This window comes from Blastomyces gilchristii (assembly GCF_000003855.2).
Source record: "Blastomyces gilchristii SLH14081 genomic scaffold supercont1.6, whole genome shotgun sequence".
NCBI classification, from domain to species: Eukaryota; Fungi; Ascomycota; class Eurotiomycetes; order Onygenales; family Ajellomycetaceae; genus Blastomyces; species Blastomyces gilchristii.
The window spans coordinates 1,183,945-1,211,257 of NW_003101677.1; the positions used below are offsets into that span (position 1 = coordinate 1,183,945).

General features: G+C 45.5%; 9 protein-coding genes across 10 annotated transcripts; 5 read left to right on the forward strand and 4 right to left on the reverse strand.

The window, feature by feature from the left end:
- Positions 1-49: 49 nt before the first annotated feature.
- Positions 50-3,170, forward strand: BDBG_03878 (pentatricopeptide repeat protein). Its single transcript, XM_002625773.2, has one exon. It carries the CDS (start codon positions 193-195, stop codon positions 2,824-2,826), a length of 2,634 nt encoding a protein of 877 aa, XP_002625819.2. The 5' UTR covers positions 50-192; the 3' UTR covers positions 2,827-3,170.
- On the reverse strand, positions 2,775-4,725 carry BDBG_03879 (S-adenosylmethionine-dependent methyltransferase). The gene is made up of 4 exons (XM_031721443.1): positions 3,832-4,725; positions 3,595-3,704; positions 3,422-3,503; positions 2,775-3,269 (listed from the first exon to the last, which is right to left on the reverse strand). Exons 1-4 carry the CDS (start codon positions 3,977-3,979, stop codon positions 3,229-3,231), a joined length of 381 nt encoding a protein of 126 aa, XP_031577988.1. The 5' UTR covers positions 3,980-4,725; the 3' UTR covers positions 2,775-3,228.
- On the forward strand, positions 4,098-5,718 carry BDBG_03880 (transcription initiation factor TFIID subunit 13). The gene is made up of 2 exons (XM_031721444.1): positions 4,098-4,473; positions 4,573-5,718. Exons 1-2 carry the CDS (start codon positions 4,167-4,169, stop codon positions 5,091-5,093), a joined length of 828 nt encoding a protein of 275 aa, XP_031577989.1. The 5' UTR covers positions 4,098-4,166; the 3' UTR covers positions 5,094-5,718.
- Positions 4,733-7,847, reverse strand: BDBG_03881 (eukaryotic translation initiation factor 3 subunit F). The gene is made up of 3 exons (XM_002625776.2): positions 6,902-7,847; positions 6,125-6,837; positions 4,733-6,022 (listed from the first exon to the last, which is right to left on the reverse strand). Exons 1-3 carry the CDS (start codon positions 7,004-7,006, stop codon positions 5,788-5,790), a joined length of 1,053 nt encoding a protein of 350 aa, XP_002625822.1. The 5' UTR covers positions 7,007-7,847; the 3' UTR covers positions 4,733-5,787.
- On the forward strand, positions 6,095-10,381 carry BDBG_03882 (DUF1253 domain-containing protein). The gene is made up of 5 exons (XM_031721445.1): positions 6,095-7,418; positions 7,475-7,848; positions 7,905-8,104; positions 8,163-8,740; positions 8,807-10,381. Exons 1-5 carry the CDS (start codon positions 7,294-7,296, stop codon positions 9,723-9,725), a joined length of 2,196 nt encoding a protein of 731 aa, XP_031577990.1. The 5' UTR covers positions 6,095-7,293; the 3' UTR covers positions 9,726-10,381.
- Positions 10,382-11,077: 696 nt separating this feature from the next.
- Positions 11,078-12,590, forward strand: BDBG_16897 (uncharacterized protein; the record flags this gene model as incomplete). The annotated part of the gene is made up of 2 exons (XM_031724754.1): positions 11,078-11,680; positions 11,829-12,590. The coding sequence occupies 2 exons, from the start codon at positions 11,078-11,080 to the stop codon at positions 12,588-12,590; spliced, it is 1,365 nt and encodes a 454-aa protein (XP_031577991.1).
- Positions 12,591-12,813: 223 nt separating this feature from the next.
- Positions 12,814-13,200, forward strand: BDBG_16898 (uncharacterized protein; the record flags this gene model as incomplete). Its single annotated transcript, XM_031724755.1, has 1 exon — positions 12,814-13,200. One exon carries the CDS (start codon positions 12,814-12,816, stop codon positions 13,198-13,200), a length of 387 nt encoding a protein of 128 aa, XP_031577992.1.
- Positions 13,201-13,443: 243 nt separating this feature from the next.
- BDBG_03884 (choline-phosphate cytidylyltransferase) lies at positions 13,444-17,600 on the reverse strand. Its single transcript, XM_031721446.1, has 4 exons — positions 15,561-17,600; positions 15,112-15,462; positions 14,504-15,017; positions 13,444-14,434 (listed from the first exon to the last, which is right to left on the reverse strand). The coding sequence occupies exons 1-4, from the start codon at positions 16,169-16,171 to the stop codon at positions 14,279-14,281; spliced, it is 1,632 nt and encodes a 543-aa protein (XP_031577993.1). The 5' UTR covers positions 16,172-17,600; the 3' UTR covers positions 13,444-14,278.
- A 51-nt stretch (positions 17,601-17,651) lies between these two features.
- Positions 17,652-22,448, reverse strand: BDBG_03885. Of its 2 annotated transcripts, XM_031721447.1 has the most exons (8): positions 21,910-22,448; positions 21,044-21,768; positions 20,337-20,655; positions 20,134-20,207; positions 19,966-20,050; positions 19,675-19,881; positions 19,307-19,567; positions 17,652-19,223 (listed from the first exon to the last, which is right to left on the reverse strand). In XM_031721447.1, the coding sequence occupies exons 2-8, from the start codon at positions 21,077-21,079 to the stop codon at positions 18,790-18,792; spliced, it is 1,416 nt and encodes a 471-aa protein (XP_031577994.1). In that variant the 5' UTR covers positions 21,080-21,768; positions 21,910-22,448; the 3' UTR covers positions 17,652-18,789. The 2 variants fall into 2 exon arrangements, with proteins under 2 accessions (XP_031577994.1, XP_002625826.2); XM_002625780.2 differs by having other exon boundaries at positions 21,044-22,419.
- Between the last annotated feature and the right edge of the window lie 4,865 nt (positions 22,449-27,313).

Below are 27,313 nucleotides of genomic sequence, written 5' to 3' on the forward strand. Positions count from 1 at the left end.
CCACACATCTGGTCAGCCACACCTCAAAAAAGAAAAGGTGAGTTCGAATTTCTCGGCTGCAGCGATTTCGAGATACGAAAATCCACTCGCGCCCTTGAATTCTCGTCTCAATTATCCCAGGTTTACAAGCTATGTGAGTGGCATATACAGATTGGATACCTTCAGTTGCGCTCTCTATGCTTGCGTCCCTGCATGCTCGCTCGCCCATGCAGTGTTTACCACTGCGAGCATCGGTGCTCGCAAGCCAGCAAGCGCTTGTCAATTAGACACCATGCTTTCCGCCGCGAAGTCACTTTGCCTAGATATGTAACTAGATATTATCATAATCGAGCCCGGCCCCGCTACGAAAATGTCCAGGACCAGGATGTTTTATGGCCCATGTCTGCTGAACAGGGACTCCTCTCTTCCCTCTTCTCCGTCCGCAGGTTGCAATTCCGGAACCCAGCGTCACAAACTCGACATCTCCCCGACGCATCTACAATTCCGCATATGGGACGAATCCCCTTGCAGAGGGGTTTCACGACCTCTTGCTTATACAATTCCGCTATCCAACGTCGATTGTACACATCTCACCCAACCACCTTATCCGAAACCAGCAATGTATATCAGTCGGACCAAGATACCTACGGGAATCAAAATATCCCCCTTGAAAATAACAGATTCAGCGCTGGCGCGGAAAATTCACCAAAATTTCCCTTGGAGAAGGCAGTTGCACAGAACCCGTCGCAAAAACCGAACACAGAAAGATCCGATGGCGGCACGGGCCAGATTTTCCCTCCTTCAAGTTCGCCGCTGAGATCAACATTCCGAGAACTTATAAATAAGGCAATAGCCTCGACAGCTCGCAAGACCCGCCGCCATTTAATTCCCAGTCAGTATCATTACGAATACTCAGTGAGATCAAGGTGTCTGTACATTGATACTCTCATTCATCCCGACTGGAACGAAAATTTTGGACTGGTGTTCTCGCATAAGGTCAGAGGGGAGAATATGGAGACTGTATGGGACAAGCTGAAACTTGATCATGAAGAAGACGCTCTGGAGTGGCTAACTGGCGTCGACTGGACTGCGGAAGATCCTACCCATTTGGCAAGGAAGTGGAGCCGAGTTCACCGTCGGCCAAAGGAGACACTATGGCCTCCCATTGCATTGTGGTTACTCCTCAATTCTCCTCGAGCGTCTCTGGCATTTCTGTTAGCGACAGATGTTTTCCCAGCTCCTCCTTTTAGCATGGTCGCGAAATGTTTTCTTTATCTCGATGCCTTTCACTATGAAGAGCTTACACGGGATGAGCGGTCTAAACAACACTATCACGAGGCGTTAAGAACTTGCCTAAACCCAGAGAAGTGGCCAGTCCTGAAGGCGTATGAACGTGGAATACGCCTATTTCTTAAGCGAAGTGCGCCCGAAGATCTGAATAAGGCATTGTCCACAATCATAGATCGGAGAATTTTTATTGGTTTTGAGACAGCAACATACTTAATGGACCTCTTTACCAAGCGGCAGGATATCCCTAGGGCACTAAGCTCTTTAGGATTAATTACGGATACCCCTGACTACACTCGATTTCTCTCAGATCCGAGAGTGCAACAACGCTGCTGCAAGCTCCTCACTTTGGACCATGTCATTGAGGAGAACGACGATCGATACTTTAGGATCTTACCGGAAATACTCAAAATTGGCGTGCCATTAAATCAACCCATGCTAAACATCATTTATCGCAATGCACTAAAGCAAAAAGTCCCAGCATCAGTGCCGCACGTTCTTCATGAAATGGGGGAAAAAGGCATTCCACCAGATTCTTATACCTATATCTCGCTTCTAGATGATGCTGTGTCCCGCCGTGACCTTCAGCATCTTGATGTGATAATACGGGAAATTAGTAGTCAGGAGTCCCTCAGGAAGAACCCCTTTATCACCAGCAAGCTGCTTCACGTTTTCTATTCACTGGACCGCGTCAATCCCGATGAAGGGTGGGGAGATGCTGATGTCTTCGGCCGCATGCTTAACATATACAGCGCAGCACATGACGTCCAGCCTCTCGTGGATTTAGGTGTCGTTCGGGTAGACGAGTTCGCCCTAGAAGAACGTGAAGTATCTGGAAATCCCCCTCCCTCGAGTCACGCTCTTGTTATTATGATTGCTGCATTTCTGAGGATGCAGAATCGGCGAGTCGTCAACAATATTTTTGATCGCTTTATAAACCTTCGCGACCAAGGGCATGAATCGTTCGGACCACTAGCGGAAAGCGACTACATATATAACGTGTTCGTCCAGGAGTTTGCTCGGCGGCATTCAGGTCGGATGCGGAATTGCGTCAGGGTACTGGATAAGATGCTGCAGCCACTTCCCGCCACTGCAGTTCTCCGGTCTCAAAACAACCGCCAACTGGAGCAAGTGAAGCCGACTGTCCAGACATGGACCATTATCCTCACCGCGTTTATCCGCGATCGGCATCCCAACGCTATCGAAAAGATTCGAAGCATGATGCAGGAGCAGGGTTTGAAGTTCAATGAAGTCACCTGGAATGTAGCCGTCGCAGGTTTTTCCACTATGCAAATGGTGGATGAGACTGCCAATGCAGTGAACGCGATGATGAAAGAGGGATGGGCTCTTGATGAATATACACTGAATAGTATGGGGTGGATCCACGACCGTGATCGATTACTTGCTCTTGTGGATAATGTGGCCACCAAAATCCCTGGTCATGCAAATCATCGATTAGCTGAAGGTGAAGGACTCAGTGAGCCAGTCGAAATCGAAGGATACGACGAGCCAGTTGAAAGTCAAGAGAATGCGGAGATGACAGATGAATCACCCTCCTAGCTATACCAATACCCTCGGTGGTGGTGTTCTTGTTCATGTAAATTATTTAGACTTGGATCTCTCTTTGTTTAATTCGTTTGTACTGTACAGTGTCAACTATGGAAATGTAGAGCTATGTTCAGAATTTTTGTATATATGCATTATAGGATATTTAGCTCAGGCAGGCTATTGATCTGCCCTTGAATAAAAGACGAGAGACAATTTCATGCAGAAATCTCATCTTTGATTATTGGTTTGTGAGTGTTCAGGGTATCCTCATACTATATAAGTGAAAAGCAAAAAAAAAAAAAAAAAAAAAAAAAAAAAAAAAAAAAAAAAAAAGCCCGCTTTATGAACAACACGGAACTCCCAACGCCATGCGCTTCCGTAAGTTAATGATGGATCCTCCCGCACGGAAGAGGGTCAGCTCTTTCCTTTTTTCACTGACCCATGAATAGAGATATCTGGAATCCATCACTGTGCATTAGTAAAGACCGTTCATCAAAACGCGAAATAGCCCAGAAATAAATCATTGTTGGAAATGCACTATTTCCACCCAATAATTTTTTTTAAACAAAGAGAAAAGAGAATAAGAGAAAGAATGAAGAAAACTTACAGCCATAGCCAGACAACATAAACTGACGTACGGGCTTAGCCGTTCCCCAACCCGCGCGCATTTCCAGAATATCCCGAAGAAGCTATATGCATTCCACCACCGAACGGCGGTTAGTCAAAGAAAACAGACATAGTAAAACGTAGAAATAAATCCACTATAATAAACTTGCGTACCCGTTCTGGTTGCGATCCATAATCCCCGGCATTATCGAATGGGCATAGGTACTTGTGCAGATGATAAGGAGGATAACGAGGAGGAGGGATTGGAAGTTGAAAAGGGCAGTCTGTCAAGAAAGAAAGGAATGTCCCATTAGTAGCTGCTGGATGAAAAAGAGAGTGAACGTGAACAGCACGAAGGAAAGAGCTGCTACGGGATGGACGCGATCTGAGAGTTGCTTGCTTGTTACTTACCATGGTGGAAGTGAGTGATTGCTTTGTTGTTTGTTGAAGACGGTTTCAGTTGTAGGCCCCCGCAACACTCCAAATGAAATAAATCCTCCAGGGCAGTTTCACCTTTATATAAGCTCGGATTCTCACAACGCGTCGGCCGTTCATTCATCCACGAACTTCCTTTAAGACAAGATAAATAGAGACATGAACATCAGCATCATCATCATCACCACTTAAGTGTCGACAAGCACCCTAGCCTGCTTAGCTCATCTTCATCGCTTCGTTGCCCAACCATATCGCATAACACTGCCAAGTCACTATTAGACGCGCGCCACTCCAACTCTAACCTAAGCGCCATGGCTCAACCCCAACCTCCACCAGATAAGCAAAATATCAGGCTCGGCGATTTCGAGTACTTGTTCCATTTTCCCACACATATTCGAGACTATTACAAGCTCGAGCACGTGTTGGAACCCGCGGAATCGAATCCGATAGCTGAAGGAAAGGAATCTGCTCCTTCCAAGAAGACAGATGACGGAACAAAGGCACCGAATAACGCCAACTATCGAGCCCGCCGCAAATTAAGACATTTGACTAACGGCATGGCTGAACCGCGGGTTCGACTTACTCGTCATCAAGGCCAGCTGAACTTTGGGAATGAATGTATGTTACTCCTCCATATCCGTCTTTGTTACTTTAATTGTTGTCTTTTTTTTTTCGGGGGGGTTGTATTGCCAAATAACCTAACGAATGGATGAACAGTACGCCACCTCCTACACGCGTACGGGGACCCAACCCCGCACCCCTCTTACCCCCAGGAACCCCTCCCAGAAACCCTGCGCGTCCTCGACGAGATCGTGACAGACTTCATAATCGAAACCTGCCACTCCGCCGCACAATGCGCCACATACTCCCGCCGTCAGAAAATCAAAGTGGACGACTTCCGCTTCGCACTCCGCCGTGACCCCGTCAAACTAGGCCGTGTGCAGGAACTGTTCCGCATCGAGCGCGAGCTCAAAGAGGCCAGGAGAGCTTTTGACCAGAACGATGACCAGGTCGGGGCTAGTGGGAAGAAGGGACTGGAGGAATTGGCTGAGTCGGTTGCTGATGGTGGAGATGGGTCTGTGGCTGGAGGGGCGGGGACTGGAACGGGGACAACGGTAGGGAAGAAAGGAAAGGGGAAGGCTTTGTCTGTTAAGGCTACGGGGAAGAGAGGGGCGGATTCGGTTTCTGACGGGGACCTGTCGAAGAAGCGGAGAAGTGCTGGGGGCTCCGTTGCTTAATGTGACGCGTTGGATTAGGAGGTGAAAAGGTTCATTTTCCTTACTCGATTAGTCTATTTAGATGCCGCTGTGTTTATATTGCATTGCGATGGCGTTTGGGAACAATGATTGGATTTCACTCGTATCAGATTGCTGGGCTGACAAGCAACCAGAATGGTAGCAAGAGTTCAATCACTCTTGATATCTTTGATTACGTGTGCAATTCAAACGCGCCTTGGTGGGTGATAAAATTAAGTCTAATTTAAGATTCTATACCACATCATTCATTGACATGTCGCACTCGCTTTTCCACAGTAGACACGATATCCCGATATGACAAAAGAAAACAGTCTACATACGTTTCATCGCGTCATGTCCGCATACTAAGACAATACCCTTTTGCCGTCTTCTGAATAAACCAGCAAAAGTCGCAAAAGAAGATCATGAAGGATAAGGAACAGGAAGGATGAAAAAAGAAATGAAAAATGGATTCCAATAAAACGACTCCAATGACGCCTTGCTTTTGCCCCAACCCGAGCAACACTGCAATGGTGTGGTAAAAATCAGGGGCAAAGTCATATCCGCCGACTACATCCCGAGGAAGAGAAAACTAGGAATGTACTCTTGATGCATGGATGAACCATTGGACGCAGGTTGGTATTTGTTTTAGTTGCAATTTGCATATTGCGAAAATTGCATGTATCAAAAATTCCCTTCATGCTTCGACTCCACCGCGGTCTTGATTTCGTTGCTGGCCACCCCGTCCCCGACCGCCTCCGCGGCCGCCTCGCTGTCCTCCTGCTTCTCCTGAGCCGCCTGCAGCAGCAGTTCCCGCACCCTCGCCACCGAGGGTTAGTTGGGCAGTTGCTAATCGGTTGGAAAGTTCCATTTGTGTGCGGATGGTGTTGGCAAGGTAGGAAACCACCAGGACATCTTGGATGTGGTTATTACTGCGAACACAGGTAAGTTAATGTTAATGTATTCGAACAACGAATGTACAATTCGGCAAGGGGAGAAAGAAAAAAAAAAAAAAAAAAAAAAAGAGAACATACAAGTCATTTTCAATATCAGCAGGGTCAACTTTTGGAGCCAAGGCGAGAGCATTAAGAAGGAACTGTCCAAGCGCTGTAGAAGCGGGCGCTTCCTCATCCATCACTGAGTCGACGTATCTCGATACTCGATCGATCATGCCCAAAACGTCCTCGATGGCTTTTTCTAGGGCCTCAATATCTGTGAACAAATTGGCAGTCCGATTTTCACTGTCCCTTGCAGCAGCGATCGCCTCCAAGCCATTCTTCTCGGCGTCGCCGTATCTGATTTCATAAGGAACGGGTATGAATGCAGCGCTGTCAGCGGCCCTTTCTGCTGTCACGCCAACAGGCGCTGAAATGTACGTTCTAGTCTCAATGTCCTTCCCAGGAACTGTAGATACAGTTAGATGTACGGCTGGGTGAGGCCATGTTCCATCACCTGAGCCGCCGTAGAAGTTCTGAATGAGCGCGGAGAAGGTATTCAGTTCTGAGGATGTCGCGTACCAACCCACAAGAACTTCCTTGGGGTTAGCTTTCAAGTGTAGAGCAAGCATTTGCTTCTGGTATTCCATATCAACCTCGACTTGATCGGTTGTTTCCGTGTGTCCTACGGCGAAACAGGAGCGAATCTCAACTTCGGTGCCATCCTCGGATCGGGTTCCCAGAAGAGTACCGATGACCCGCTCCTGGTCAGCATTGCGACGAAGGGAATGATCGAGGATAGAGAAAATCGCCTATTAGACGTATTAGCATGTTTATAATGATTTTCGGTTTTCCCAGAGGGGTTCATATGCTTACTTGTGGTTGTATCACAACGTTGAGAGGGGCGGTGGAGGGTTGAGTGCCAATGGCTGCAGGGCCCAGAGGCCGCGAGAGATGGAGGAACGAATCGGTATCAGCCATGCTGGGCAGTTATATCTGTAATTTGATCCCACGTCACAGGCGTCACAAGCGTCAGTATCGGCGGTGGGAGAGTCTTGTTGGCGTGGAGAATTGCTATTGCGGTCGTCAACAAATGGGGCTCAAATTGTGTGTGCGGACCCAAGAGGAGATTTCACGCTAAGATAAGATAAGATCCACCAAACACTCAACCAGAAAATATATATTTTTGGCTGGGGCGCATTTCATAGAGGAAAGCACAACAACAACGCAACACACGGTAATAAAGCGTCAGAGTAACTTATTTCGAGATGGTCGCACCACGCGGAAGAGGTAGTAGGCCTTTCAATTCTCGAGGCGCCAGAGGAGGCCGTGGAAGAGGGCAGCGCGGCGGCCGAAAGCCAAGATTCGAAACCTCCAGGGTCGAAGAAGTTCAGTAGGTTTCTCTCTCTATCTCCAAGTTCTACATGACAATAACTAATTATAGCCAAGCCATGAAGCTTCCTCCGATGGTGAATCTGGCTTATCTGAGGGCAATGTAGATGCAGAGGATGAGGTAGAATTAATTGACGAGCTGTCTTCCGGCAGTGACGATGACGACGAGGAAGACAAAAAGACATCGAAGCCATACAATACACTATTGCAGCTGTTCAACGCTGGCCAAGATACCAATGGGCCTGCTCGAAAAAGGCGGAAAGTCGAGCACAGCTCCAAGAAAACGGAGGTTCAGATTAAAGAGCCGGAGGAGCTTGACGACGAAGCTGACTTGTCCGAGTCGGAAATTGAGGATGATGAAGAGGACGAGGATGCGGAAGGCATTGCTGTGGATGAAGGCGAAGCAGAAGATTCCGGAGACGAGGATGACGGTATGTGGAAACTTTTAGTACCAAGTATACCTCTATATTCTAACTATTTCCTTCAGCAACGGATCCATTCGAAACCCACTTTTCAAACGTAGATAGTTCATTGCTATTACAAAAGATAAATGTTATCTCAACAAAAGGCTGGAAGACACATAAAAATGAACTTCCAGGAAAATTCAGGCTCGTGCTCAGCCATCCAGACACGGGTGGGGATGCCGTGCAGCTTCCACCTCCCGCGCATGGGCTACAAAGTTTGAAGGTATGTATAGACGTTGCTTCTGAACGCCACAGGTCACTAAACTAATATTTTCCCACAGCTGAAGCAAAAACTTGCCAACCATGCGGGAGACCATATCGCTAAGTTTGAAAGCCTTACCTCGGGCCTTGTCCCTTACATTTTCGGCTACCAGGACCTCCTATTTGGGGCGCGAACGTTATCCAACTCAGCAAAGTTCCGAGATCTCTACTGCCTCCATGTTCTAAACCACATCCTTAAAACTCGAGACAGGGTGTTGAAAAACAATTCCCGTTCACAAAAGGAACCTGACCAAGATCTGGAACTGCGAGATCAAGGCTTTACCCGCCCAAAGGTGTTGATCATTTTACCGACACGACAGGCATGCGTGCGGGTTGTGGAGTCTATTACTAAATTATACCATGCAGAGCAGCAAGAAAATAAAAGCAGGTTCTACGATACCTTCTCTGCGGCTGACGATAAATCATGGGAGGACAAACCCGACGACTTTCGAGAATTGTTCGGTGGGAACGACGATGACATGTTCAGATTAGGGCTAAAGTTCACTCGGAAAACCATCAAGTACTTTTCCCAGTTCTACAATTCCGATATTATCCTGGCGAGTCCACTGGGTCTCCGGATGGTTATGGATAAAGAGGAGTAAGTTATAACGAACGCCGATCCCAGGATGCCTATTCAAAATCAGCCACTAATGTAATGTTACAGTGGTAAAAAGCAAGACTTTGATTTCCTTTCATCAATCGAGGTGGCAGTTGTCGATCAAGCAGATGCCCTTCTAATGCAGAACTGGGAACATATCGAATACGTATTTTCACACCTAAACCTTCAACCGAAGGAATCTCACGGCTGTGATTTCAGCCGCGTCCGCAACTGGTACCTGGATGGCCAAGCCAAATATGTCCGCCAGACACTCGTCTTCTCATCCTTCATTACCCCTGAAATAAACGCCCTCTTCTCGTCGCAGATGCACAACACGGCTGGCAAAGTCAAAGTTACCCCAACATATGAAGGTGCCATCCTAGACATACCACTGCCCGTCCCCGTCAAGCAAACTTTCTCCCGCTTCAATTCAACCTCGCCCGTGAAAGACCCCGACGACCGCTTCAAGTACTTTACCAGCGCAGTACTTTCATCTCTCGTCCGCAGCTCGACCGGCAGCGGAGGAAAGCCTCATGCATCGGGTACCCTGATCTTCATCCCATCCTACCTAGACTTCGTCCGTGTTCGCAACTACCTGGCAACCTCATCACAGACAGAAAACCTCTCCTTTGGCGCGATATCGGAATACACATCTGTACGCGACGTGGCTCGCGCACGAACACATTTCTTCAGTGGCCGCCACTCAGCCCTGCTCTACACGGAACGAACACACCATTTCCGCCGCTATCAAATTCGCGGGGTGAAGAGGGTGATTATGTATGGTGTCCCGGAGAACCCTGTTTTCTGGGGGGAGATTGTGGGGTTCCTGGGCTTGGATCCTGCAGGCACGGCGGAGGCAGCTGAGGGCGGGGTGCGGGCGTTGTTTTCGAAATGGGATGCTTTGAAGATGGAGAGGATTGTTGGGACGAAGAGGTTGGGGAATATGCTCATGGAAAAGGGAGGGGATACGTTTAGTTTTGTGTGAGACTGCCATGTTTAACGGGACTATGTTGTCCTACTCCTTAAGAGAGTACTTATCATATACCCCTATTCCGACCGATCACTTTGCATGACCTATAGGGAAATTCTTCCAGCTGTTCATTGCCCTCTACTGTTTTTGCTAGAGATATAGATTCTTACTATTAGAATAGTTATCAACATGTACTGTACATTAGCCATTTGTCTGGGAATCTATCCAAAATATCCAGTTCAAATTCTCCGACTTCGGATACTCCAACGGCTGGCAAGGTTTGTACTCCCCTCGGCTCTTCTTCTTTGCTTTTTATTCCAATCGGGACTAGAGGACCTCAATTCCCCGCCTCTCACTTCACAAACCGAGGGGCCTAGACCGTGCGTCAAAGCGCAATTCAGGATGTTAACAACGTCCGAATGACTTTTTTGTCCTCCCTCGATGCCATTATAGCGATGCTATATCTGAAATTCCGCCTTGGAGCCTGCCGAAATGGCGTGTGTATCCCCTCGTATACTGGGTAGGGCCGAAGGATACATTGGTCCCCTGCTCATTCACAATCGACTCTTTGCCGTGGTATTTATTATCCTGTGGAAATGATGCTGCACACGAGATTTATATATCATCTTCTACGGCCAATTCCCCCCCCCCCCCCTCCCCCCCCTCCCCCCTTCATAATTATTTACCATCCCCATATTTCTCTTAATAATAAGAGCCTTGATAAACACCGAGCGTGTTGAACCATTTACCGGTTACTACTGCTATTTAACGGGACAACTAACTGACTCCGGAAGCCAAAGAAAGCCTATCCATGGATTCTACATACATTTTTATTGGCGAATAATCAGCCGTCGACCCGGCCGAGCTTATGCAGGGTACATGTATGCCACAGCCATCGGTTCATAATTCAGCTCAATCCCCGGAGCAAAGCTTCGACTGGTTAAATAACTAACATCCACCAGTCAGTCACAGGCAAAGGCGAGGCAGTCTGATTGATGTAACTATTTACGCTTAGTAGCGTGGTTTGGCCGGCTTGTTTCCCCGCGCGGCATCTCGGGTTTCTTTTTTCTTTTTTTCCCTCCTCTTATTATCATTATTGTGGAGGGGAATATAGACAGCCGGACAAGAGAAGAGCTGGATTGATGGCGCAGGTTTAGATTTTTGATTCCCCTTTTGCCCGTGTTCGTCGGCGTATAAAAGAAACAGCTCCGGGTGTTTTTTTAATATTTTCTTTTCTTTTTTCTTTTCTTCTCCTCCTCTTTTCGAGGGATTGATTACCCTTTCTTAAAAAACCTTCCTGTGGGGTTTTTGATATAACGAAACAAAAGCGAAAAACATATTTAACCATCATCCGGGACCAATAAATAATGCCCGCGCATCCAATCGAGAGCTGGGCGGCGGCGGGGTGTTCTTCGTCTCTCGAACACCAACCCCCAGACAGCTCCTCCGTTGATGAGCAATGCCCTCAAGCAGAAGAAGATATAATAACAGTTATCGAACAAGCTCCCTCGGAGCCGTTACCTAGCAAACAAGCGCATGCCGAACAGACATACGCCGAGGAAGACGAAGAACTTCAATCATCTTCCTCTCGCCCGTGCACAGTCATAGCAGCAGTTGCTCCCTCTCCCTCCATCCGCTCACACTCATGCCCAGCGGACGCCCTACTACCTAGCCATACTACTACTACTACTACTCCTCCTCCTACTCATAATAATGATGTATCGGGCTCTCAATCTACGCTTGCCCACCGCTCTCCTCCAGCCAGCTGCGAACCACCAAGGGGCGCAAGCAGTGAGGACAAACGGAGCACCGTGGTGCAATCATGGCGCCGCAAGCTCCGGCACACATGGCTCATGAGCAAGGGGATGGTCATGGTGATGCTGGCGCAATTCTTCGGCTCGTCTATGAATGTCATGACCCGTACGCTGCAGCTGGATGGGAGCCATGGGAAGGGAATGCATCCGTTTCAGGTGTGTACTATATATTCTTTTTCAATTTTGTTTTCTTAACTATACACCATGAACCTTGCATATGCCATATATGATATGATATCTCATCCCACCCCTCAATAAATGCCTAGAAAAGAAAAAAAAGGCTCACGGAAATGATTCCAAACAGATCCTCTTCGCCCGCATGGGCATGACCGTCCTCCTCAGCCTCCTCTACATGCTCTACGCCCGCGTCCCCCACCCCTTCGGCATCCGCTCCATCCGGCCCCTCCTCCTCCTACGCGGCGTAAGCGGCTTCATCGGCGTCTTCGGCCTCTACTACTCGCTCCTCTACCTCGCCCTCTCGGAAGCCACCGTGCTCACCTTCCTAGCCCCCATCGGCAGCTGCTACGCCTGCTCGCTAACCATGCCCAACGAGACCTTCACGCGCAGACAGCAGTTAGCAGCGCTGTCGTCGCTGGTGGGCGTCGTGCTGATTGCAAGGCCCGCGTCGTTGTTTCGTGGGTTTGCTGAACAGCACCATCACCAGCAGCAGCACCAGCAGCAGCAGCAGGAGGAGCAGGTATCCGCGACAGGCGCAGCCCAAGATCCCTACCAACGTACCCTCGGCACCCTAGCTGCGCTCCTAGGCGTCACCGGCGCCACGGTCGCCTACACCTCCATCCGCATCATCGGGAAACGCACGCACCCGCTCGTCAGCGTCACGTATTTCAGCGGCATAACCACCATCATTTCGCTACTGGGCGTCGCGCTGATACCGGCCATCAGCTTCCGGCTGCCGGGCAACATGGCGGAACTTCTGCTCCTGCTCGGCCTGGGGACGTGCGGGTTCCTATTGCAGTTTTTGCTCACGGCCGGCTTGTCGTATGTACCGCCGCCGTCGGTTATGGAAGAAAGGGAAAAGGAGGTGGGAGGGGTTCTGGGGGGGTGAGAATGCTGGCGTGGGCGTGGGCGTGGGCGTGGGTGGGGGTGGGGGGTGGGGGGTAGGGATGTGGATGTAGAGCAGGACGGGGTAGGTAAGGGAGGTTCGAGAGGTGCCTAGGGAAGGGAGGAGAAAGAAAGCCGCGCATCGGGGGAGTAGCGAAAGTGATGAAAGAAGGAAGAAAATGCGAAACCTTTCTTTCCTCCCTCGCTGGATTTCAAAAGCAACATCCATGGTATACACGCAGATGCTCTTTGCGCTGCTGTATGACAAGTTGGTATTCAACGCGACGCCGTCGCCGGTTAGTTGGGCTGGGTCGGCGATTATTTTGGCCAGTGCGATTTACGTTGCGTTGGTGAAGGAGCGGGGGAAGGAGAAGGACGGCAGTGGTGGGGGTGCTATTGAGGCTCAGGGTGAGGGAGAAGGATCCAAGCATACGCGATCCCGGAACGCGGAGGATGTACGGCTGGCAGAGGCAGAGGCAGAGGCAGAGGTAGAGGAGGGAAGGGGACTTTTGGCTGATTACGATGATGATGACGATGATGATGATGATTATGATGATTACGACTTTGACAATGATAATGTTGGTGGTGGGAATGGGAATGGGAATGGGCGCTGAACCGGATGGGGCTGGCGAGGTGAATCTCCACATCCCATTACGAGAAAGTGGACAGACGATGGGATGAACCTGTATATTGACGTGGATATTAGAGAAACTATTAAAAAGGGAAGATAGGACTTGGAAGGTGGAAAAGGGGGGGGGGGGGTTGTTGCCAGGCGGTATGGTATGTATTGTCCCCCTCCCCCTTTTTGGGAACATGATATACGAGATATAAAAGACGCATAGCGATGGATGGATGGATAGGGATAGATAAAAAATTCATTTTGATTATGTACTGTAAATAGAACTACAGCAGAAATGCCCAGACAATATTCGAATCTGTTTCTTTTTTTGTTTTTTTTTTTCTCTTCCTCCATCCCATTAACAAATACAAATGCCACTCCCAACCTCCAATGCCCTTTATATTTTATACGATCAGGTAACTTAAAGAAACGGAAGTCCTCGTATACATAGATATAACACCATCTCACTTTTTTTGAGCTTCTTCATATCCATATATTATATCCATTCTTTTTTAAATTCATTTTTCCCATTCCATTTTTTCCCCTTTCGGATCACCATCTAGTAAAAAATTTAAAAACGGAAAAGGAAATGAAAAATGAAAAACGAAAAGCCAACATGTAGATGTACATACATACAAACAAACCCAGGAAAAGCGGAGAATAAGAGAAAAAAAAAAAAAAAGACACGACACCCCTCTCTGTACCGTACCCCCCCCTCAGCCAGCCCTCTTTCAGACCTCTATCTTCTCAAGTCCACGCATACACATACACAAACGCATACCCCGAGACTACATCACACAAACATAACCACATTCTTACCCCCGAGTAGTTCTCCCGAGAAGCCCAGGGCCGAAAAGAACCTTATATCCATCCCACCTCCCCTCTGCGACAGGAAGGAGAACAGAACGGCCCAAAAGAGAAAAAAGACACCTCATCCACCTCTCTTCTCCCACCCTATCCCGCCCCGACCCATCCCATTCCCCCGCGTCAAAAACCATCCACAACCGACGAAATGGGAGCATCTAGCAACGCAGCCCAGTATTATTATCCGCCTCATTTGCCCGCCTACCACACTACCCCGTAACAGCCTCCTTACTCCGTCCCCGCTGCTGTGTCGAGGAACTTGCTTTCCGATCTCCATTCTCGCGATCCTCATCGCTACCCGACGGCGAGGACGCGTGGTAGGCGTGGCTTTCTGTGTCGTGAAGTGAGGTGCGGCTGCGGGTCATCTGTTGGTGTTGGTTGTTTCCATGTTAATATCGGAGGATGAATAAGAAAAAGGGTACAAACAAACTCACCCAAGCCCTAACCCCCCCAATCAAACCCAAACTATACCCCGTCGCAAAATCCTCGCTCCGCCCCGCCCCAACACCAACCCCGGGACTCTCCGGCCGACTCGGAATCTCCAACCGGCCCAACTGCGTCCGGCTCCCGTTCCCAATACCAAAATAGGACCCATTCCCATTATTATTATTATTGTTGTTGTTGTTGTTATTGTTATTATTATTATTATTATTATTATTATGCCCCGGACTCCCTCGATGACTGCCACCAAACACAAACCCGCCGCCGCTGCCATCCACGCTACTTCGCGCGGGACTCGAGGGCCGGCTGTTCAACCAGAACTGGCGCAGTTCTTTACCCAGCTCCTGGCCCGTGACGGACCAGTTATTCTTGATGCTATCGCGCAGCTCGGCGACGTGGCGTTTGATCTCGAGCTCGTTCTTCTTGAGCCAGGAGACGTTTAGTTCTTGGCGGGTGGTGCCGCGTTTTAGTTGGCGGGTGATGTATTTTTCGTAGTCGCGGACGATGCTGTTGGGGGGTGGAAGGTTAGGTAGGTGTTATTAAAAAAGTGGGTGCGGTGGGCACCAGCAAACAAAGGTAGAATAAGAAGAAAACGACATACTGAGTAATAATCCCCGTGGTACTAACACCCTCTGTCCGCTGCGTAACAAGGAACTTGCCCTGCGCCTTGATCGGAGCGTAGATATCATCTCCTTCCGCGGCTCCGTAAGGTAAATCGTCATGAGCGACATAGTCAATCTTGTGCTCCTCGAGGAACTCCGGTGTGACAATCCAGGGGCAATCGGGGATGACTTCATCAACCCATCGGCAATGGCGGACAGTCTCCGACCTCTCCGCGCCAGTCAACACGGTCAACCCCTTGCGCTTGTGCGTCTCATGGTCAGACGTGACGCCGACGATAAGGTATGTGTCAGGAAAAGCTTTCTTGGCTTGTTCCAGCTGGCGCATGTGGCTATATCATGTATATAAAAGAAAAAAGAAATCTCCCATTAGCTGTTTCGCCTTTCAAAAAGTAGCCGCAGAACAAACCCAAAAAAAAAAAAGACATACCCAAGATGAAACAAATCAAACACTCCATCCGCATAGACTCGAACAGGCCTCCCCGTCGGCGGCGGGTTGGTATGATAGCCCGCCGGATCCTGCAGCCCGGCACGTTCAGGCGGCTTCATGCGGCCCTCCTCCTGCGCCGCCACCGTCGCAGCAGAAGCCGTCGTCACCGTCGCAGCCAGGCTCGGCGTGCGGAACAGCGACGGCGCCGCATGCCGCTTCGTCCGCTTCTCGATATCAATGCTCGCCTCGGTGGTCTCGGAGGGTTCACCGGGGTCTTCTTTGTGGATGCTATTGTTGTTATTTTTGCTAGGGGAGGAGGAGGGAGTGCCGTGGGCGGGTGTCACTGGTGCAGCAGCGGCAGAGTTATCTGCTGTGGTGGAGCGGGTACGGGCCCGTTTGGAGGGTGGGTTGGTCGCGGCGTCCGTGGATGATGGAGAGGGCTTCTTGTGTTTGGCCGATGATGAGGTAGAGTCGTCAGCGTCCTCGCCAGAGGCATCACGGGAGGAGGGCTGGAGGAGGTCTGTAGTGGAGGATTTAGGGATGGGAGCTGCGGTGAGGTGGGAGGAGCTCCGCTTCCGTTTCGTGGAGCTGATGGAGGAGGGGGACGACATGGTCAATTGATTTTGTGTGTGTGTGTGTGTGTGTGTGTATGTTGGTACCGACTATGAGCTGATGGCGAACGATGATTTCAATTGTCAAAACGAGGAAGAGAAGATAGAACCAAGGATAAAGAGACGTTGTTGTGTGTGGGCTTTTCTCGATGTTCAAGGGTTGGTTTTTGTGCAATTTATTTTTATTTTTTATTTTTTAAATTTTTTTCCCCCCCTTTCGCGTCCTGGCACGGACTGGAAGGAGCTGGCCGGGAAGCACTCTGTTCGACGACGGGACGATTTGTATCCGGTCCAATTGGGGCGAGCAACGCCCAAAGCCAAGTTGAGCTGGGGAAAAAAGGGGAGAAGAACCGTTGTGGTGTGTGTCCGTCGATAGGATCGGATGTAACCAGCGGGGAGTTGGGAGAGAAGGGAGCAAAAAAGAAAAACAAGGGGGGGATTGGATTTGTTCCTCTGGAGAGATTCGAGCAAGGAGAAAAAGAAGCAGAGATTTATTGTTTTGCACGGTAACGCTCAATAATCAAGCGTTGGAAGCTAGGTGAGGTGGTTTAGAGGAAGAGTGATGATCAATCCGAAGAAGCAGAATAATATTAAATATAATAGGACTCCGTAGTACAGTCCAGAAACGCCATGGCCTGTGGCCCGCGGGAAGAGCAGAGCAGAGCGTGCAGGGCAGAGTCAAGCCCGCAAAATTACGCCGTTGGCCGAAGAAGCAGGGAACAGTGGCACTCGGTGGACGGCGGTGGAGGATGGAAGCAGTGGTTGGCCGGGCTGAGAAGGGGCCACTATAATTTGCACCCTTGGTAAGTTGGTTAGACCAAGACGCTGGGAGGTTGGATTGGAGATTATTGGAAGAGTGGAGGTTGCTGTTGGTCCGGCACTAAGGGCGAGCTAGGATGGCAAACAAGAGGGAGAGAGAGGGAAAGGGAGATCTGGTAATGATGCAACGGGGGTAAGAATAAGAATAATAAATAGCGGGAGAAAGAGGGGAAGAGGAGGGAGAAACGGACATAGGACAGGACAGGTTTCGCTGCGTAGTTGATAAAACCGTCCCAAACAGGCAAAGATGAGGCTATTCTGATCCATTGCATTGCGCAGCAAGACGAGACGGGCGATGACTAAGCCACTGCCCCCTTCCAGACCTTCCAGACTTGACTTTATCATAACAAGGCACTTTCCATACATATATGTATTATATATATATACACATCACATAACTACTACAACATGAAGAAGAACGATGAAAACTCTACCAATTGGAAAACCCCGAAACCCCGAATTAAAACCAGCCAGAGACTACTGACTTGCCCTTCTTCGCTCCAATTGCTATAGGCGGGAAAACATAGGAAAAAAATCCAGACCAACCAAACAACCAACCACCACCAACCACCATAAAGAAGTTAAAAAAAAACAAGAGAGAGAAAAAGAAAGAAAAAAAAAAAAAAAAAGGCCGGGAAAGCCCCGCACCCGCACACTAAATGCCGAAATGCAACGTTTACTATGTTAGAGAGAACATATACACTTGTTCTGTCTTCTTTCCATGCTCTTCTCTTCTCTTCTATCGGATCGGATCTGTCCGTATAGCTTAACTTCCCCCCCCCCTCCTCTTCTCCTGTATACCTCCCGGCGTCTGTATTATCCTGATCAAAACCCAAATCGTCAACTCAAAGATTCAAAATCAATTCAAGCCTAGTTGACATAGAGCTCACGCCTCTGTGCACGTATGTGTATGCATCTATGACCCGCGCGCAGGAGTGTCATATCTGTCCATATATCCATATATCAGAGTGAATTGAATATATATAGAAATATATATATATATATATATATATATTAAATAAAAAGGAGAGAAGACAGAGGAATAGTAATAATAATAAAATAAAATAATCACAGACGAAGCATGTGTAAGAGTTGCGAAAAAAAGTTAAAACAGCAAAAACAGTAAAATAGAGATTACACATGCAAAAAAAAAAAGAAAAAAAAAATCAAGACGTTGCCATGAAGAATATAACAGGAAAATCATAAAAGCAAGGATAGAGAGAGGAAAAAGCGAAAGGGAGAGACAGAAATAGCAAAGAGAAGAAGAAGAAAAGGACGGAAGAAAAACAAACACACTTAAAAATCCAAAAAAAAATCAAAGGCACATGCAAAGCAAAAAATAAGTCGCTCAACTCTTTCAACATCACATCCATTTCCCCGACAGAATACTTTAAGATTTAAGTTGAGGATGGAGGTGCGGTGATAGCGGTAGGGGAGAGGGGGAGAAGGGATGGGATGGAAAGGCCCTTGGCGATTAACTTATATATTTGATTTTGCGAGTGTAAACAAAAAAAGGTGCAAAAAGAAGGGAAAAAAGCTTATATATCATAAAATAATCCGAGTTATGTTAGTGTGCGTGGTTGTGTGAAGGCGTGTGTTTGTACCGTAGATAAGAATAAAAAGAATAAGAATCATACCGTACCCGGGAACAAGCAAGATCTTTAAGGGAAAATAAAATAGAAGAAAGGAAAAGAGACAGAAAACACTGTTGAGGAGAAAATAGGGGTGAACACAAGAGAGGGAAAGACGATGTAAAAGAAGGGAGAAAAGTGTAGATTAATTTAGGAAAGAAATAACAATCATGAGGTAGACCGTCTCTCGCTACCGCGTAAGATATCATTCGGACTTGTGGACGAAGGAGACGCAGAGATTACACCAGGCGATTCAGACTGCGCGTTAGGGGTACCTTGGCGATTCGATTGTTGCTGTTGCTGCCCTTGCTGTTGTAGGGGACCCGGTGTACCTCCTCGCTCGCTCCTAGCGGTATCCTCTGCACTATCCGCTGTTCCAGCTCCCGCGCCGCCTTTGCGCACCTGGCTCTCAAGATCCTTATCCTCCTCGGTATGATCGAACATATCCTCGTCGTCGCCCATGTCAGTCAGCACTTCGGTGCCATCGCCTAGCAAGATGATTCTACCCGATCTCCCTCCTCTGAGTCGCGTGTCGAGATCGGGCTCGTAGTCATCGAGGCCTTCGTCTCCTTGACGGCGGACGCCAGGGCCACGGAATTCCGCTGGAGGGATAAAATAAAATTCCTCGTCAGCTCAACGACCCTACGCGTGGGGGGTGGGGACAGATATAGGGAACAAAACATACCATATTCAGGTGGTGCGCATGGCCCGTCACCATTTGCAACCCGGTCTGCAATAGTTTTGTACCACTCCTCCTTAGACTTTCCATGGAGCAGCCCAATGATGACCATAGTCATGTTATCGCACCCGACGCCTCCCGTTTCGCTATTAGAAGCCAAGCAATTATCCATCATGTTTTCACAAATCCGATATAGCTCCTGCTTCGCAGCAATACCCCGTCTAACAAATTCAATCACCGCCTGTGAGGACTGGCAATCCCAGATACCTAAAAATAGCATGTTAGACGACAGAACAAGGGCGTTTTTCCCCAAAAAAAAACAAAAAACAAAAAACAAAAAAAAACTTCGAAACGAAGGAAGATAAAAATCATACCGTCACAAGCAATCACAAGGAACTCATCATCCTCTGTAATCTCATGTGTAGTTACGTCAGGATAAGCAGTAACAATCTGTTGTTCTGGCGCGAGATCTGCACTCTTCTTAAACTCGAAATCACCAAGTGCACGGGACAGTGCGAGGTTGCCATTGACTCTGCCGTAATCAACGAAGCCGCCAGCAGCACTTATTCGGGCCTTTTCACCTGTTCACATTATGAGCAAAGTCGAAAATGATCGCTGGGGAAATTTATAAAACATTGCAGGCGGAGAAATGGATTCAAACGAACCTTCGTTTTGTGGCTTGTGATCGAACGATAGCGGTTTCGCCCTCCCCTTGACTCCTAGTACAGATCTCGAGTCTCCAGCATTCGCCTGTGAGGATGCAATCAGTATATACAAAGCCACCAACAGCATTGTCATGACACAAATGAAGAAAAACACGGAGGAGCACATACTACTCTGATCTTATCCTTAGAAATGACTGCAACAGAAGCTGTGCAGCCCGAGACTTCTTCCTCATATTTAGGATCTGGAATTGGCAGTGATTAGTCCAGAACACAGGAAGGAGGAGGAGGAAGCGAGAGAAAGTGAAACGTAAAATGGAAGATCGCTATAGAGGTAAGATTGCTTTGAATGGATATGAGTGTGTGGGACCGACCTTCCAAAATAGCCCGATCAGTTGCCAAAAAGCCATCCTTCAAAGCCTGCTCAATATCCCCCTCTGCAAAAGAGTCTTGTAGCGTAACGATGCGGTGGACATTATCTCCTGCAAACAGGGCGACCTTTTCACCGCCGTGACCGTCGTAGACACCGAAAAAAGATAAGCGTTTGTCGGGGTGGGTTGGACGGTGCGCCTTGTCTAGGTATTTGGCTTGCAGGTCCAGGACTGCGGCGTGTGCGTCCTCCATACTTATTCTCCACCCCTGCATCGCAGATACTCCGTAGAGTACGCATTCATCTTGGCCTTCATCTGATATCTGTATTCAACGAGTGCGGGGAAGAAAATCACGCCATGTTAGCAAGATTCATCATCACAAACAAACAAGGGGAAACGGTTTAATATCAGCCAGGGTCAAAAAGATTTTCAACTCCTGATGGTAGTCCCCCTTCCCCTCGCGTCTCCTTCTTCCTCCTTCGAGGCATGTAAATGTCATGTACCAGGCACAGAACAAGATAGGTCCGTGCCCCCAAGCCAGAAAGCAGGGAGCTTATCGCAAGGAAATAAACAGGTCCCTTGAAAAACAACAATCGAGTAGCCATGAATTGAGAGGGTGGGGGGAAGGTGGTTCCAGGTTCCGTAGAGCGGGCGTTTGGGATCTGTGTTCTGAGCAAACAAAAGCAAAGCAGCAAAGCGGGGCAACTCACTTTCTCTACCACAGGCTCCGACAAAGTCTGTCCCATGATTGAATGAAAACGAAGATGTGTCGGAGACGGTTTATGAGGGAAGAATAGCAGTCGCTAGTACGGGCATATACGGTCGAGAAGGGAGAAAGGGAGCGTTACGGTAGTTCGCCCCGGAGGGGGGGGGGGGGGGGGAGTGAGTGAGCGAGAGGTTGAAGTGGTGGGTTAGGTGGAGGTAAGTCACTTGGTGGTGATATATGAGGGGACGGCTGGAGGAGACAGATGTGCAACGCAACTTAATGAGGTTGAGTATAGTATTATTTTCCAGTCCCAGCAGCAGCAGGAACCAGAGAAAAAAATAATAGACAGCGGGAGCAGAGAAGAAGAGGAGCAAATGGAGGGTGGAGTTGGTAGAGGGGGCCCAGAAGGAAACGGAGGCGGAAGGCGGAAGATGAATCGATTTTAGACGCAGTGAAGAGATTTCAGCGCCAGCCCTGCACGGAGCAGACTAGCAAGCAGGCAGGCAAGGGCACGACAGGCAGCTATGAGCTTCGGGGAAGGGAGAATGCGGACGCAGGGTCATAGAATTGGGGCCAGGAGAGGCGGATGAAGGCGTTACAGAGCAGCAATGGGTGCTATTCCGTGGGAAATGGTTGTGGTGGAGGTTGTTGTTGTTGATATTTAAGAGGCAGCGAAGAGGGCGCGGAAAGTGGTGTCTTGTCTGTCTGTCTGTCTGTCTGTCTGAATATCTGTGGTGGTTGTTGGCTAAATAGACCAGAAATCGTGGATAAATAACTAGTGGTGACTCTGATGTGCTTTGAAGCCTTTGAAGAAGGTTTAACGAAGTCATGTGGAGAAACATCAAACAGTTAAATATTTACTATACATACAGCGTAGTTACACAATATATATATATATATCTCTATATATTTTTCATACATCGTCGGCTGCTTCCACTGCTTCCACGTTGATGTAATGTTCCTTCTCCCCTCCCGCCATTCCTTCCAGAACCCGCTAGTTACCATAAATATTTATATAATAATACCTTATCCTTGTGTATTTAAATATCCTCCTCGAATGCTACTACAGGCAACCCCCGCCGCTATCCTATCCCTACGCATACAGCCAACTTCCATCATTATTATGTGCGCACCTCTATGTAGTTATCTATCTATTCAAGAACCTCGTGTTTTTTTATTCTATTCCACTCCATCCCATTCACCCCGTCCCCAATGCCCGCGGCCCCCAGCGCCCAGCATGAATTAAGCCTTGGGAAAATCCGTTCTCTTAGCAGCGGCGCGGAGGAGATTGTGGGTGGGGGAAGTATTTAACTAATCCAAAGGAATGTCAATATGAAATAGTTAATAAAAATAAAAAAAAAGGAAAAAAACCCCCGCAAGGTTTGCAGAAATTTTTTCCCCACCCGGAAATTCTAAAACCAGCCACACAACACGATGAATAACTAATAAATAACTAACTGAAGCAACCCCGTTCCCCGCCTTCCTCCCCCGTCTGCTATTAATTACATAGTTAATCGGAGATTTGGATCTTCCTCTTCCGTATTAGTGCCAGTCCCTCGCTGCTACATCCTCACCCCAGCCTCACCACATCCTCACCTCATGCTCACCCTCCTCGCCCTTCTTGAATCACCCTCATCACCCACTAGTCACCCGCTATTGCAGTCACCATGCTATAGAGCTCTTCAAATCTGTCAGGTTTACCTGATGGAGTCATTTCCTTTACAACAGTCAGTGGTAATGAGCTCACTTGCTTAAATCAACAGAAGAACTCATTTCTCTCTTCTTTCGCTTTTTTTTTATTTCTCATTTTGTTGATTATTCAACAAAAATTTCAGTCTTGAATATTTTTTTTTAATCACTTGTTTATTTACAAGCATCAAACGCTCGCTTACGCTCGCTTTGCTGCTTGCGCAGCCCTCTCTACCTCTACCCCCTTACCTCCTCTACCACCACCGCCGCCTCTACCGCCCCGCAACGCCCCCTACCACTTCCACTCTCTATCTCTACTCTCCCCTTACCACCCCTTACCACCCCTTTCACCCTCTACCCTCTCTACCATCACCACGGCCTCTACAGCCTCTATCACTCTCTTCCTCTATTACTCTCTTTCTCTATCACTCTTAGACTGGCCGGCGGGACCATGAATTTCACATTTGATCCCATTTGGTCTGGTCTAATACATTTCTTAGCGTGAGTCTCACCAGGACCAAGTATTAAAAAAATCTGAAAATGGATCATTTCTGAGAGAAATGGCATGAAAAATGACCAGATTTAATACAAGAACAGTGAAATGAAAGTAATTTCTCAGAATAAACTGTGAAAGATAATCATTCTTTCAAAATCAGAATAAGACTGAGACTGAAGATTAAATTCAGTCTTATTCAGTTTATTCAGTGATTGCTTATATAATCAGAATTTGATAATAATTATTAATAATACTTATGAAACAACTAAATACATTCTTATATAAGTTTATTCTTTACTTTTTTATAAAAACTATACTTTTCTGATATACTATAATCAGAGATATTAAACTATCTGATAATTTTATATTTTATAATTATAAGTTTCTTAATTATTTCTTCTTATAATTATTCTCAGTAATAATAATAAATATCTTAACTTAAGTTAAACTTTTATTTCATTTTTATCTCTGTTAATAAAATTATTAGAATATTATATATTATTAGTGTAATAATTAATATATACTTTTATAATATAACAGAACTGAAGCAGTGACTAGTTAGCAGTATTATATAAAGATAGTTATTTAAGAAGCTGTATAAGTGAGCTTAACTATCTTACTTAAATAGCAAGCTCATGAGCTACAGAGTTATTACAAGAATATCACAGATATAATACTTAGTATACTAAGAAAATTGTATAAGAAATGCAGTAACTCTTATATATCTTTTAGTAGAAGAAAAATAAATTACTGACTTCTTTTATAAGAAGTCAGTATCTAGTTATTTTATATAGATAATAAGCAGATACTCTTCTCTTATTTTATAAGTAAGAATAGCTGAAGTAATATCTCAGTGATATTTTACTACTAAGAAAGAGTAATCTGCTAATCTTATATAGAAGTAAAGTTCTTATATTTATTAATTAGATCTTTCTATAACATATTTAAATAATATTATAGAGTGATTAAAAACTAATTTAAATAGTTTATGAAATAAATGAAATTATCTGCAGAGAAGTAATAAGCTGTACAGAACTGTAGCAGAGTCTTAATATAATTAGAGATATAATAATACTCTTCTTTTTAAGAGTATAGTTCTAATACTCTTAAGATTATCAGATTAGAAATTATCTTTATTATATAGTAATAGTTATCAACTGATTTGACAGTATATATACTATATATAATATAAAGAAATAGATAAGTTTCTCTGCTAACTATATAAATTTTCTCTTTCTTATCTCTATTTAAATCAACTATGTAATAAGTGAATTTCTTATATATTAATTGAAATGTGAAAAATATAGTTAATAAGTAACTTACAAATCTCTTAATATATTTTATTCTATATATAAAACTCTCTGTAAAAGTGATATATTTTAGAGATAAAGCTAATAGTAATAATAGAATTTTTTAAAAAGATTCTCTCTTTTCTTATAATATATTTTTCTTTTCTCTCTCTCATCTATAATAGTGAGTGTATGAAAGCATCATTCTTAAAAGATAATAAGAAGCTTATTCTAATATTTTCTAGTAAGTAATAAATGTCTTTATAGTGTAGCTGCAGTCTTTATAACTGTTAAGAAAGTCAGATTGAAGATGAAGACAGTGATGTTAATAAGCTGCAGAAGTACTGCTCTTATTATCATATCTTTTTCTTCTTCTACATTTCTTACAGCTGCAGCAGTAGTAGCTGTGTCTTATAGTAAGATATCATTTCTTCTACTAATCAGTTTATCTATATTCAGTTCATTCTCTATCTTCTCTACTACTATTGTAATATCATTTTCTCTCTCAGCTAACACAGTGATGTCTAGACTGGCCGCCGGGACCATGAATTTCACATTTGGTCCCATTTGGTCTGGTCCCATACATTTCTTGGCGTGAATCCCGCTGAGACTAGTCATTAAAAAAACATGCAAAGTGACCATATATGAGATCTTAAAATGGAACCATGACTTGAAAAAAATGAGAAAGTGGTCTCATTTGGTCTCATTTAGTCCCATTCTTGGCATAAAGTTACTATTTTTAGACATTTTAAGGTTTTTTTTAGACTATTTTTAATTTTTTAAAAAGTAACACTTTTTGGTAATGCTCAAATGAGATTTAAAGTCATTTAAAGCAATAAAAATAATTTAAATTGAGAAGTGGAAATCATGGTCTCATTTGGAAAATGTGACAAGAGTAGACAGTAAGTCTCACTGGGACAGTATGAGACTACTATTGAATGTTAAAACCGTGTAATGGGATCGGTCGAATTGGTAATGAGACTATCAAAAAATCTGGTCCTGGTCCCAGACACGGTCACACGGTCAGTCTAGTGATGTCTAATCTTATATAGTTATTTAGAGAGAATCTCAGAAAGAGCTTGATTCTAAGAATAATAGCTCTGAGAAGCTCAATCTGTAGTTTCTCTCTTATAATATACTTAAGCTCTGCTCAGAATACTACTGAGTTAAGTTTATAGAGTTCTGTAGTTTCTTTATCTTCTCTTTATAAGAAGACTCTGATACAGTTTCTAATCAGTACTGTTACTTATCTGCACTACACTAAGCAGCTGAAGAAAGAGAGAATTTTATATACTTATTTCTTCTCTTACTCTTATTATTTCTGTTATATCTGTAATAATAACTTCTATCTTTCTATAAGTATTATCTATTCTATAAGAAGACATTGTGTCAGTTCTGATAAGAAGCTCAGATACTTAAGTAGTTCAGAGTGAGAGTCTCAGAGCTTTAAGTATTAATGAATTTTATTAAAACTAAAGAGATCTCTCTTACTTATCTATAAAAGAAGATAAAAGTATCATAGTTGATCTACTGAAGTCAACAAGAGTTAAAGAATATGACTTAATTTTGATCATTGTTAACTGCTTTACAAAGATGATTAGATATATTTCTACTTATAAAAAGATTAAAGTACCGCTCCACCACGAACTCGCTCGATTTTTCGAATAAGAACCCGCCGATAGATCCATCGAAAAGCCCTCAATCATATGAGCATTTTGACCCCATCGCCGACTGCATACCCCGTGTGGTGGTGGAGTTATCCAGCCAAATGTGAACCAGACGTCGTTCGGAACTCCTGCGTGGGATTATCCCCCATTCTCCCCTACCACACCACAACCCCGGGCCAAATTGCCATACAAATTGTAAGACAAAGAGACCTAGCCATATGCACCAATCTTCTTGATTTTGGAAGATCCCTGATCTGTAATTGTGGAGATATCTGAGAAGCAACTTCCGTGAAAACCCTGTCCATCTTTGATGTTTCAAAACATCAACACCAAGTCTCACCCTCGTACCGCCCTTCCTAATCTGGCCCATCCCCAGCAGAAAAATACAAAAAGATACCTCAGTGATAATATCAAGCACATAATCAACAGCCACTTCTGAAGTGCAACCTCCGCGGTCTGTCTTCAGTGTATCTAGACATCAATGCCAAGTCTCACCCTTGTACCATCCATCTCAATCTGGCTCATCCCTGACAGAAAAGTACAAAAAGATACCTCAGCAACTGTACTCAATACATAATCAGCAGACACAACAACTATAAAATCAGTATATCTCAAGGTCTGACTGAGCCTTTGATCCCTGCACAGTGAGATATATTAAATCTAGTTTTAATATCTCAATATTTAATAGATTCTGTAAGAAATTGAGAACAGCAACACTAGATTTCTATTAAATTTAAGAATTAACTCTATATTAATATAATCATTGACAAAGTCTTCTATTTTAAGATATAAATAACCAGTTTCTCTACATCTCACTGACAATATTTACATTATTATATAGAAACAGACTTATATTCTCTATAATATTAAGACTCTGAAGAGGAAAAGTCTTGATAAAGAGTATACAGTAGTGTATATCTTAGCAGTTTCTATCTCATTCTTCTACAGCAGTTAATACAAAAAAAAGATTTTAGAAATAGTTTTTTACTTCTCTTGAAAAAGTAAGATGTTTTTCTCTGAGTTTTATACAATATTCTTACAAAGAATTAAAAACAGAGTTATTTTCTGTTATAATTTCATATTCTTTTAAGTAAGAATTACTTTTTCAGTGACTGAAGAGCTTTCATTAATAC